Source organism: Piliocolobus tephrosceles, chromosome 10, assembly GCF_002776525.5.
Source record: "Piliocolobus tephrosceles isolate RC106 chromosome 10, ASM277652v3, whole genome shotgun sequence".
NCBI classification, from domain to species: Eukaryota; Metazoa; Chordata; class Mammalia; order Primates; family Cercopithecidae; genus Piliocolobus; species Piliocolobus tephrosceles.
Window position 1 is genome coordinate 25460487 of NC_045443.1, and position 12618 is coordinate 25473104.

At 43.3% G+C, this 12618-nt stretch overlaps 1 protein-coding gene across 5 annotated transcripts in view; it reads right to left on the reverse strand.

Moving 5' to 3' along the window:
• Positions 1 to 7953, reverse strand: part of KRAS (KRAS proto-oncogene, GTPase) — a 49593-nt gene extending 41640 nt beyond the window's left edge. For 3 of the 5 annotated variants that reach the window (XM_023209055.2, XM_023209056.2, XM_023209053.2), the window contains exons 1-2: positions 7629 to 7953; positions 2057 to 2179 (exon numbers count right to left, since the gene is read on the reverse strand). In XM_023209055.2, coding sequence (XP_023064823.1) covers positions 2057 to 2167 — 111 coding nt within the window. In that variant the 5' untranslated portion in view covers positions 2168 to 2179; positions 7629 to 7953. The remainder of the gene's footprint in view (positions 1 to 2056; positions 2180 to 7628) is intronic. The other 2 variants (XM_031936290.1, XM_023209054.2) reach the window with 1 other exon arrangement.
• Between the last annotated feature and the right edge of the window lie 4665 nt (positions 7954 to 12618).

Sequence of the window (12618 nt, forward strand, 5' to 3'; positions counted from 1 at the left end):
CTAAGTCCTCTTGCCTCTCTTACAGTTTACACCAAGAATTTAACGTAACGTGTCAGTTCCCTCAGAGACTTATTGTAACTTGGGAGATAAGAGAGAATCTCAGATACCTTTTCCCAGGTGACTAAACTACGTCAGGGACTGTCAGTTTCAAAGTTCACAGGTAATCAACGCTTCCCACAGTCAAGTCTTCTGGTTTGGCAGAAATCATAATCAGAGTTATGGGTTTAAGTTTATAAACTTTTTCAACCTTCCCCACAAATAAAGTCTTAACTGTTAGCTTTATTTCTTCAAGACTGATATTGCATTTTAACAATCGTTAGCAAAAGGTGTCCTAACCCACTTTATCATATTCATGACGTCATGCTATATACACTCACATAGCATTCACGACCTCTGATTGGAAACAAAGTGTAATGGAATTTCTCAGATTTTCAGGGAAGACGGACAGCATTTCCAGTAAAACTACCTTCCAAAATCCCAGGAAAACTTTCATGCATAAAGTGAATTCTATTAAAACTTCCTTTTACATCTGATTTAAATATAGAGTCTGCCAAGTAACCCTGAATTTGCAATACAGATTGAAATGGGTGCACTATTCAAACCTCCTCAAAGAAACAAACAAAACTGTAGTACACATTGAATTAACTTGTCAAAAGTAAATATACAGAGACTATGCATAGGCAGTCTACTTCAGTTAGACTGTTCCCCTTTACTGTTGTAAATTCTTAAAATTGGAAGCCAAATAAAGTTGTTTCTATGCTTAAATCAATTCTTTGCAAATAGGCATTATTTCTTCACTTTTTTATAGTACCAAAAATACGTGACATTTCCCTACGATTAGTTATCTAATCAATTCTCCAGGTTCTAAACTGCATAAACATCTTCCCAAGGCCACCAATGCCCTCAGAACTTGCCTCAGTGCAAAGTGTTTCTTCAAGACATTACACAGTACAGTACCTCAATAGGGCACTTCGACCTGTTCTAGATTTCACAGCTTGGGACTTGAAGAAAGTCCTCAGAAATTTTTCAGAGCCAATTTTTTTAAACTAGTACATCAGATGTAGAATAAATGCTAAAGGATTAGGACTGCTTAACCAAGGGTAAAGAAGCCTCAGAAATAATCTGACAATATAGGGATATTTCACAGACAAGGTGATATGCTTATTTTCCATCTCCACTGATGTTAAATTTAACATGAAGATTCAAATTACGTGTGAAATATGCTAATAAGTATGTTCTGAAAATGGGTTAACAAGGACAGTTGGGGAATGTCCCCTCCTGCAGGTCTTTGAGATTAAATAAATCCTCATCTGCTTGGGATGGAAGGAAATTCTACTACCTGACCTCTCAAGGTCTCTTACAGGGCTTTACTTATTCTGCTGCTGGCCTTTACTTTGGTTAATTTTCATTAAACTAAAAAAAGCTGAAAATAATCCTCAAAACATAATAATTTAAATTTAGTCAAGGAATTTTTTTTTTTAATTCTAGCATTTCCTTAAGTAAATTTAAAAATGACAACAAAGCAAAGTTGGTAATAGTATATTTATATAAATCACACCTTAGGCAAAGAATTCATTTTTAAAAATTTATCAGGTAGTTGTAGGTTCTCTAATGTTGAGAAGATAGGAAAATACTGCTAATGAAGTTCAAAAAAATCATCAATTACATTTCACTAATACAATTAAATCTAACCTTTACATATGATGTCATAATACCAAGAAACCCATAAAAATAAAAGTTACATTAAAAAGATTGCCTTTTAGGTACAGATAGGACACAAATTTCTACCCTCTCACAAAACTCTGAAATATACTTCCAGTCAAAATGCACAAACAGTGAACATCATGGACTTTGACATACTCCCAAGGAAAGGAAAGCTCTCATATTAATGGTTACATATAACTTGAAACCCAAGGTACATTTCAGAAAACTTAAAAGTAATTTTCAGTATAATTATCTTGTAATAAGTACTCATGAAAATGGTCAGAGAAACCTTTATTTGTATCAAAGAATGGTCCTACACCAGTGATATGCATAATATTAAAACAAGATTTACCTCTATTGTTGGATCATATTCGTCCACAAAATGATTCTGAATTAGCTGTATCGTCAAGGCACTCTTGCCTACGCCACCAGCTCCAACTACCACAAGTTTATATTCAGTCATTTTTCAGCAGGCCTTATAATAAAAATAATGAAAATGTGACTAAATTAGAACATGTCACATATGAGGTTAATACACTATCAAATACTCCATCAGTACCTTTTAATACAAACTCACCTTTATACGAAAAGTTATTTCAAAATACCTTACAAAATTCAATCCTGAAAATTCCAGTTGACTACAGATGTGTATTCTAATGAACTGTACTTCATTTACAAACTCCTCCATCAACGTTTAAGAAAAATACATAACTGCTACATAGATAGTTCTTTTATCTTTAAATTGAAGTTGTTGTATCTAAACAGCCACACTGCTGTTCTGCAGCGGCTAAAGGCTCTCAAAGGATCATGACTTCACTCATGCAAGTGTCTAGAACAGTCCTCTACACCCTGTAGACACACCCTCACAAAAGTTGCTGACAGCTATCTCCACTCCTATTGTTAGTTTTCCAAGTGAACCCCCACCTCTAAGAGTTAGAAGTCACTATGCAACAGCTACAGAAAAACTTTTAAAGCATCGTGGCAGTAGCTCCCTTGGATAAGTATTAACAGTAAGAATCAGCTGAGGGTTGGAAGAATGAGTATCAAAGTTGGATTGTGTCATGGGGAAATAAAAATTTAAACACTGAGGCAGAAGAACAATATTTGATGACATTTTAATGTGTGAAATATCTCTGGGGAAAATAGGAATCGGAGGTTGCAGTGGAGCTGAGATCGCGCCACTGCACTCCATTCTGGTGACAGAGCAAGACTCCGTCTCAAAAAAAAAAAAAATCTCTGGGGAAAATAAAGGTAAAAACTAAGAGAACTCCGAATTAACTATTCAGTCCAGGTGATGTGATCATCAATCACAATATATAATCTTGTATCACTGCTGCACACAAAAAGAAAGATTAGAAAGCCAGGTGCAGTGGCTCATGCCTGTAATCCCAGCACTTTCGGAGGCCAAGGCAGGTGGATCACCTGAGGCCAGGAGTTCAACACCAGCCTGGCCAATATGGTGAAACCCCATCTCCACCAAAAATACAAAAATTAGTCAGGCGTGGTGGCGCTCTCCTGTAGTCCCAGCTACTCAGGAGGCTGAGGAAGGAGAATCGCTTGAACCCGGAAGGCGGAGGTTGCAGTTAGCTGAGATGGAGCCACTGCACTCCAGATTGGGTGACAGAGTAAGACTCCGCCTCAAAACAAACAAACAAACAAAATGATTAGAGATAAACACTGTTTTTAGTAAAACAGTTGTTAAGAGATGCAAGTGAATATGTCTCAGTAATCCACATGACTGTTACTCTTTGCTTTTCCTACACTGTCTCCCCACAGGTGCATGAATACTGACAACTTGTATAACAAGCACCACACAGAAAATAAAACATATTTTCTAGTCAGTTGCTTCAAATTTTTTGAAATAATATGAATGTTTAATTTCATCTCCTTTCCCTCATGTAACACATAATTACAAATAAGGAGAGAAATGCAGGAAAAAACGGCAGTAAATGCACAATTATTTATTATGGATGAGTAGCTCCAAATTAATGAATGTGCATGTATTGTAGATAAACACTAAATAGGCCGGGTGTTGCGGCTCACGCCTGTAATCCCAGTACTTTGGGAGGCCGAGGTGGGTGGATCACAAGGTCAGGAGATCAAGACCATCCTGGCTAACACAGTGAAATGCCGTCTCTACTAAAAACACAAAAAAATCAGCCAGGCGTGGTGGCAGGCGCCTGTAGTCTCAGCTACTCGGGAGGCTGAGGCAGGAGAATGGTGTGAACTCAGGAGCAGAGCTTGCAGTGAGCCAAGATCACGCCACTGCACTCCAGCCTGGGCGACACAGCAAGACTCCGTCTCAAAAAAAGAAAAAAGAAAAAAACCACTAAATATACACCGTATCCTATTTACTGAAGACCAAAAATAATAATTTGGTTTTCCAAACGATAACATACTAACCTTACTCCTAAGTCCTGCCTCAAAAAGCACCACAGGCTAGAAAAATTGTGTCACACACAATCACAGTATAGCTCCCCGCCTTACTCTGTTCTACCTAGACTTACTGGCTGCTTGTCTAGGGTCAGTTAACAACCACTACAAACATGTATCTTATCCTATTTGCCTCCATGCTTTATTTCAAATGTAGGCCAAAGCAATTAGGAATGAATGAGAATTACACTAAAATATATCCTCTAGCTCTCTGCCTACCCCAACCTCCCCGCAACCAGTTTGCATAGCCTAAAATCGTTCTCAAAAGGTGGTCTAGGAACCCCTCAGGTTACTAAGACTTTTCTGGTGTGCAAGAGGTCAAAACTGTTTTCATAATAACATTAAGATGTCCTTTACCCTTTTCACTCCCATTCTTTCACAAGTTTTCCAGATGTGTGATCATAATAGATTGAATGCAGATGCAGATATAAGAATCCATATCTTCTATTAAGCCACATCATTAAAGAGATTTACCAAAGTGTGAAACAATACACTCTTCTAAGTTTTGGTTTTCTTTTGGAAAAGTTATTTTTCATAAAATATTTCATTCATGTTACCAAGTAAATGGGCTTATTATTTCTATTTTTAAATGAATTAATACATTTTTTAAAAATTGTTTTAATTTCCAATATGGTAAATATTAATAAATCCTACACAAATCAAAGATTTTTTTAATTCTCAATTTTTTTTTCTTTAATAACAAGGTCTCACTACGTTGAGCACGCTGGTCTCCAACTCCCAGCCTCAAGCGATCCTCCTGCCTCAGGGATTACAAGCAAGAGCCAATTTGCCCGGCCCCTTCAATAATTTCTAAGATTTCTAATAATTTCTAAGGCCCAGGATGAAATTGAATTTCTAAGGCCCAGGATGAAATTTCTAATAATTTCAATAATTTCTAATAATTTCTAAGGCCCAGGATGGCGGCTCACGCCTGTAATCCCAACACTGTGGCAGGCTTAGGCGGGCGGATCACCTGAGGTCAGGAAGTCGAGACCAGCCTGGCCAACATGGTGAAATTCCGTACCTAAAAACACAAAAATTAGCCCGGTGACGGGAGCCTGTAATCCCGGCTACACGGGAGGCTGAGGCGGGAGAATCGCTTGAGCCTGGGAGTCGGAGGTAGTAGTGAGCCGAGATAGTGCCACTGCATTCTGGCCTGGGTGACAGAGTGAGACTCTCTCTCTCTCAAAAAAAAAAGAGTGTAGAGGGGTCCTTAAGGCCAAAAAGTTTACTAGCCTAGTAAATACTGTGGACAGACACTGGATTATCGAGTTTGTGTATATGTACGAATTCACAGCCACATATATCTTCTGGTTTACTTGTTTATGCAGTGGTTGTTTCCAGAAAAAAAAAAAATTCTTTGAATGAGATTTTTAAAACCAAGTCACATTTAAATCCACTAGAGAGAACTGGGCTCCAAAGGAGTCTTATCAAATGAAGATCATGGGCTGGGAGGAGCTCCCTTACCCAGAGTTAGAAAAGCTAGTAAGGAGTGGACTGGACTCAAATCCAACAATTTTGTTATGGAAGAAAATTCATTTTTATTTGTCATAAAACTGAATTACCATCCACCATCTCTTAAAAGCAAGTATACTGTGGATGGCTACAGTCTCAAAGTAAACTAATGTTAGCAACCATATCTGATATCTGTAGTCTTATCACATGTAGGAGTCAGCATTTTGGACCTTAGTCACTTCAGTGACACCAGTTATATGGTTAATTCTGAGCTGATAATTACAAATAGACCTTTCCCCTTTATCACTTTGTTTTTAAATGCTTTCTATTGTAAACATAACGTACATATTGTATAACATTTAGAAAACCTTTCTGTTTTGATAAAGCTCAAGATTTAAGAAGGCTTAGACTTCAGCTAGAAGATGCATAAGGCACTTTGGGAGGCCGAGGCGAGCGGATCACGAGGTCAGGAGTTCGAGACCAGCCTGGACAACATGGTGAAACCCCTGTCTCTATGAAAAATACAAAACATTAGCCGGGCATGGTGGCAGACACCTATAATCCCAGTTATTCGGGAGGCTGCAGCAGAAGGATTGCTTGAACCCAGGAGGCGAAGGTGGCAGTGAGCCGAGACGGCGCCACTGCACTCCAGCCTGGGCAACAGAGCAGATGGAGACCATCCTGGCCAACATGGTGAAACCCCTTCTCAACTAAAAATACAAAAATTAGCTGGGCATGGTGGCGTGCACCTGTAGTCCCAGCTACTCAGGAGGCTGAGGCAGGAGAATCGCTTGAACCCTGGAGGCGGAGGTTTCAGTGGGCCGAGACCACGCCATTACACTCCAGCCTGGGCGACAGAGCGAGACTACATCTCAAAAAAATAAAAAATAAAAAAGGAGATGCACATGTTTAAGTCTATTTCAGGCGGTTAGCTGGTGGATTGCTACAATTCCTCTGTAAGTTTAAACAATCATGTAAAAAAATCATGTAAGTGCTGTTTTGGAGTACTGTAATAACTCGTGAGATGTAGAACACATCTGCAAAATGAGGATATTATAGAAGAAATAAGGGATGAGAGTAATACATAAGAAATAAGGGAAAGGACAAGAACAGGTAAATTAAACTTCAAGTACTATTTTTGCTATTGCTGTCTACACTCAACTAGCAAGAAAAAAGCCTTGCTTCTGCTCTGCGGGTTTTCTTCGGGTTTAACTTGACCAAGCAAAACAGACCTTCTGGGATTAACTTTTTCCTTTTCACTGTAGGTCACAGGTTCTAAGTGTAGGGTGTTGGCCACCTGTTCTTCCACCATCTCTACCTCCACCTCCTCCTTTGTGGCCACAGCAATGTCACAGCCCATACATGGGGGAGGGGAGCAGTCAGGAACTCGGAGGCAGATGCATTTTTTTTTCAAACACAATAACCTCCAACAGTGGTCTCTAAGCACTTTCCTATGCTCTTCCAAAACGTGACCTCGCCTCTTACTCACACATCCCCTACACACGGAAAAGGACCACTATCCGTCCATCCTGCGCTCGAGGGAGAAGTTTATACCTTCGTCCTAGAGATGCCAAATGCAGCAGGGAAGGCTGGACCGAGGCAGCCGAGTGCTGGGAAGGGAGGCAAGAGGTGCGGGAGCGGGGAGAGGGGGAGGGGAGGCCGGGGCGCAGCGGGAGTAACCTCCACCGCACCCCACCGCCCCGAGGGGCAGCCGGCCCGGCCCGAGTTTCTCCCCAGCAGCCTCCAGCCGCGGCTCTCGGGGAGGAGGAAGGAAGGGGTTCCCCGTCCAGGAAGCAGCACAAGCGGCGACCGCCTCCAGCCTCACCCTCCTCAGCCCCGCACCGCCCATTCCTCACTCCCCGCGCCGCCGCGTCCACGCGCCTCCCCTTGCAGAGCCCCCCCACCCCGCCCGCCCCGGCCCCGCGCCCGCCCCTCCCGGGACCCCTAATTCATTCACTCGCCGCCGGCCCCGCCCGGCGCCGGCAAAGAGGGTCGGGACCCGGGCAGGGGCCCAGGAGGGGTGGTCCGCCTCGTACCTCTCTCCCGCACCTGGGAGCCGCTGAGCCTCTGGCCCCGCCGCCGCCTTCAGTGCCTGCGCCGCGCTCGCTCCCAGTCCGAAATGGCGGGGGCCGGGAGTACTGGCCGAGCCGCCGCCACCGTCGCCGCCGCCACTGCCGCCGCCGCTGCTGCCTCCGCCGCCGCGGCCGCCGCCTAGGAAAATCGAGCTCCGAGCACACCGATGAGTTCGGGGCCGGGCGGCCGCAGAGGGCAGAGCTATCGATGCGTTCCGCGCTCGATTCCTCTTCAGACGGGCGTACGAGAGGGAGCGGCTGAGGGCGGTGTGGGAAGAGGGAAGAGGGGGAGGCCGCGAGCGCCGGCGGGGAGAAGGAGGGGGCCGGGCCGGGCCGGCGGGGGAGGAGCGGGGGCCGGGCCGGCGGAGGAAGGGGTGGCTGGGGCTGTCTGGGGTGGGGAGCCGGGCCGGCTGGAAAGCGAGTCTGGGCGGCACCTTGGCGGGAGGAGGGACTGCCGGACCCACGCGGCGGCCCGCCCCCTGTCTCGCCGCAAGGCGGTCCCCGCAGCCGCGGATTCTGACCCTGAGCGGGACCCGACCGCGGAGAGCTGTGCGGACGCCACCAGCGGCCCCGCTGACCGGTCTCCACAGAGAAGCTGCGAAGAGCGCCCAGCCACCCTCGGGGTCGGCCTATACTGGCGCGCATCCATTTACTATCACTGACTGCATGTAAATAAACAAGCGGTCGCCAAAAGTGGGAGGCGACTTCGGGTACTTAGGGAGACCGGGCGGACGATTTCCCACACCGGGGCTTTCTGATCGCCGCCCCGATTATTATCAGCCTCAGCACTCGGGCTGGGAATTTAGCCCCAGGCCCAAACAAACGCGACAGACCCTTTCAGCGCTAATCTCGGGTAGGAGGTTTGTGATGTTTTGCTATCTTTCTTGATATTTTGAACCCATCACAAGGTCTCCAAACAGGGACTTCGCATATACCCATGGCCCCTGAAATCACAAACAAAAGACAACTGTTTTTAAGTAGAGGTGCCCTTGGTAGTTTAGACCTGAGGAGAGTCATTCAAACATTAATTAGAAGACAGATTAATCAGTTAACGTTTGTGGAGTTAAAGATATTAAACAATGGGGCAATTAAAACATGCTAGCATACCCGGAGTCTGTGTTGATAAACTACCTAGAAAGGTACGTTGGGAGACTTGAGGATTGAGGGGTGGAAAACCAACGCCTGTACCTGATAGGATCGCCCCTCCTCCAAGACTCTACTTTCAGTTCCATTTCTCTAGTCCACATCATAAACCACCAATAAAGCTGAATTTAAATCCGAGCTATTATGTCTGTTAACCAAGGCTTTACATTAACTGTCATCTTTTCTACTCTTGCACGGGCTGTATTCTGCAAGGTTTATTCCAGTCTCCCCCTGCTAGCGCCAGGTGGAAGGGGCAGAAAAGAGAAGTGAAAGGGAAGGGTAGAAAATGTGCCTACTCTATGTTAAGTACAAGCTAAATCTTTTGCACGTATAGTATCATCTTATTTAATCATCACGACAACCTTATGAGATAAAATACTTTTTACAAATGAAGAAACAGATTTAGCGGTTAAAACCTGGGCCCAAGTTCACATCGTTAAAAAGTGGAGTGTCCTTCATGTCAGATCATAGTCACTCTACTCCCAGATCATCAGTGGCCCTCATTCTACTTGACATAAAAGCAAAATTATTTTCAAAAATCCTACATGGCTTTAAATTATTTGATATTCCCTACCCTCTTACTTCCCTGAACTCTCATCCTACTGTCCGTAGGTGCACATTGGTTACTGGCTGTTCCTTGAAAATGCCAGGCAGGCTTCTTCCTCAGGGAATACGCACTTGCTACCCCTCTGTCTGGCACCTCATTTAAATCTTTGTTCTAAAGTGTTTTTAAAATGAGATCTTCCCTAAAAAGATCATCTTTGATACTGTAATTTCCCCCTTGTCCCAGATCTATCTCTTTTCCTACTTTTTCTCCAGAGCTCTCATCACCTTCAATAATACACTATTTTGTTTTCTTGTCTCTCTCCCACCAGAATGTAAGCTCCATGAGGGCATGGGTTTTGGTCTGTTTTATTTACTGCTAAATTTCCAGCACCTAAGACAGTCTCTGACACAACAAGGCATTCAATAAATATTTATGCAATGTTGAATGAGTGAATCTATGGACCCTCTGTGGATTGTAAATCCTAATCCATGAACTCTGTGACTCTAAATCCTTACTTAGACAGAGTGTCTTAAACCCACTGTCAATCTCTGTCTTCATCTTAATAACAAATCTGCTTTGAAACTTAGGTCACCTTCTGATAAGCCACATTCTATGCAGCCGAGAGATACTTATCTCGTACATAATAGACACATGGAATTCTTAAATGAATGAATTTGCACTTATGTGTATGCTATTTTGTGGTCACTCAAGCATAAATCACAGATTTATTTTGTGCAACATCAAGTGCATGATAAGTTCTTGTTTCCTCTTGCAGCTGCGAATATGATGTTCTTCCTATAGTTGGTGTTCCATACATCTTAAAAGGACTATAATATTGAAGAGGGGAAAGCTTTATATAGCACTTTTATGCTGATTATGACAATTCTGGCCTTAGCAGAAACCTTATCCATCCACATGGTCTCAGTTATCATCTAGGCTCATGATTCGCAAAGCAAATCTGCATCCAACCATTTGTTCCATGCACCCCACACTCCGGTTTTATCTCAGACACTTTCTCTTTCCTTTTCACTTCCAAAGCAATTTATACATATGGTATGTCAGGTCTTTCTGCCGTTCAGTCCTGGGTACGTACTTAGAAGCCAGCACCACCTCCTTGCAACATTCTCTTTCTTTCCTTAACATAGAGGTCTCAAGGGTAAATGCTTTAGGAATCACCTGCCATGCTTATCAAAAATGCAAGTTCCTAGGCCCCTCACCCATATATTTTATTCATTTGGTCTAAGGTAGATCAGTAATCTTCACTTTCAGCAAATCAAATGATCCTAAACTGGTGGTTCTCTGTGTGCACATTGAGAAACTCTGATGTAGATATTCAAATTCTTGGCACCCACACTTGCTAATGTCTTCAGGGGTTCTTCTTTCTCAAGCCTGGTGGCTCCCTTGAACAGTCTCCCTGGCTCTTCCTTCTGTTGCTCTCTCCAAGGACAAGCACACTGAACCAGACTGTGATCACAATGGGAAAAGGGGGAGGAAATAAAAAGTATAAGCGTGGGGATTTCAGGCCTGCTCTAAGCTAAAACTGAAGTTTCTACCCTCTACTGTTAGACGGTCCTGGGAAGGTAGCCACGTACAGAGGTGCACATGGACTGACCCTTTCTTTCACAAGAAACCCTCTTCTGCAGATAAAATTAAAGCCAGAACAACAGGAGTACCCTTACGTTAGTTACCTGGGCTCTTAGAAAAGGTATAAAATGCTAGGACACCCTCCGAGCACTGCAAATGCGGAGGATTTACTTGAAGGCAATAAGGACACTTTAGAAAACACTGTCATCAGTCAGAGAGCTGCTGTTCGGTCCGGGAATCAACTGCACTTGTGATCCAGCAGCAGGCTGTCGGGCCTGTTCATCCCTTCATTAACAAGTATCCATTGCCTATCACTCTAGTAATTTTGCCATTCTCATAAATCACCATCTGTTCACTGCTTTTTCATGTAGTGTCAGCTTCTACTGCTATCTATGCTTCTAGTGGTCACTCTCTGTGACTAACATTGAAAGCATTCCAAGAGAGAAGATCTGGCCATGTCTGTCATTCACTGTTCAATGGGAAGGGCCTTTATGGGACACAATTTTCCTGATGGGTGGCTGGCCGCCTTTATGTCTGGCTAAAAGATTATTGTGTTTGTTTGTGTGCCAACCCTGGGTCCAGACAGTTGTGGCCACTGTAGCAGGACGCAGAGCAGGGGAACTTGAGCAGGAGGAGCCATCTGCGGTGTTTTCATGGACTCTACTTCAGCACAACCTTTTGACTCTGGCAGGAATTTGAACAGATAAATGGGTGCTGCTTAATTCACTTACTCAGCGCTTTATCCTTACTGGACACTTACTCATTATACTTTGTATGCCTTTTTTGCAAGTACATTTTCCCGTAACTGTTTTACTAGATGTATATTCTTCCAGTTCCCTGTTTCTTTTAATTCTATGTTTTCATAGTTCTTAGCACATCTAGGTCCTCTGTAAATATTGTTGAAGTGAATGAAATTATAACAAGTTTCAGTCCTCTCTCTTCATAGGCACTTCATTCTCATTGAACCAATTTCCTGGACCGTTTCTAAATGAATATTCTGTTATCACGGCAAATGCCTGTCCAAAGCCAAATTCCCCATGTTATTCCCTCTAACGAATTCCCTCTCTGAGTTCCTCCATCTTACCTGAGTGACATGGTCCTCCAGAACATTTAGACTTCAAAACTTAAATTAATTTTTAACCCACTCTTTATTAAAATTAGTCCCAGCTCCTTTTAATTATACTTCCTGAGTATTTTCCCGTATCTGCCTCTTCTGTATTCCTTCCTTCTCAGGTACACTTCTGGAACAACTTCTTCATTGACTTTCCTACCTCCTGGCTTTCTCTGTCTCAATTCAGGTCTATGATGTTGCCAAATTAACCTTTCTTCCGCATGTCTTTCATCATCATCAAACATTTACTCTGCGCCTGCTCCATATAGGCTACATGCATACTGGGTATATATTTGAACAGTGGAAAGAGTTACAAGCTAAACACCTAATAAGTACCTAAAGATGATAAGTACCTTTGAAATTATAGGGGAAAATGATCTCTGGTCCCAGTTAAGTCTCCCCTTCCCGGAGACTTAATCTTGCTTCCAAGTCTGTAATAACTTCTTACATCCAGCTGAATCCAGTCCAAATCCTTGGTGCCTAACTTTTGAGAACATCCACGGTCAGGCACCATCCTGACCCTACGACTTTGTTTCCCAGCTTCTCAAAGCAGATAGATGCTCTCCTCT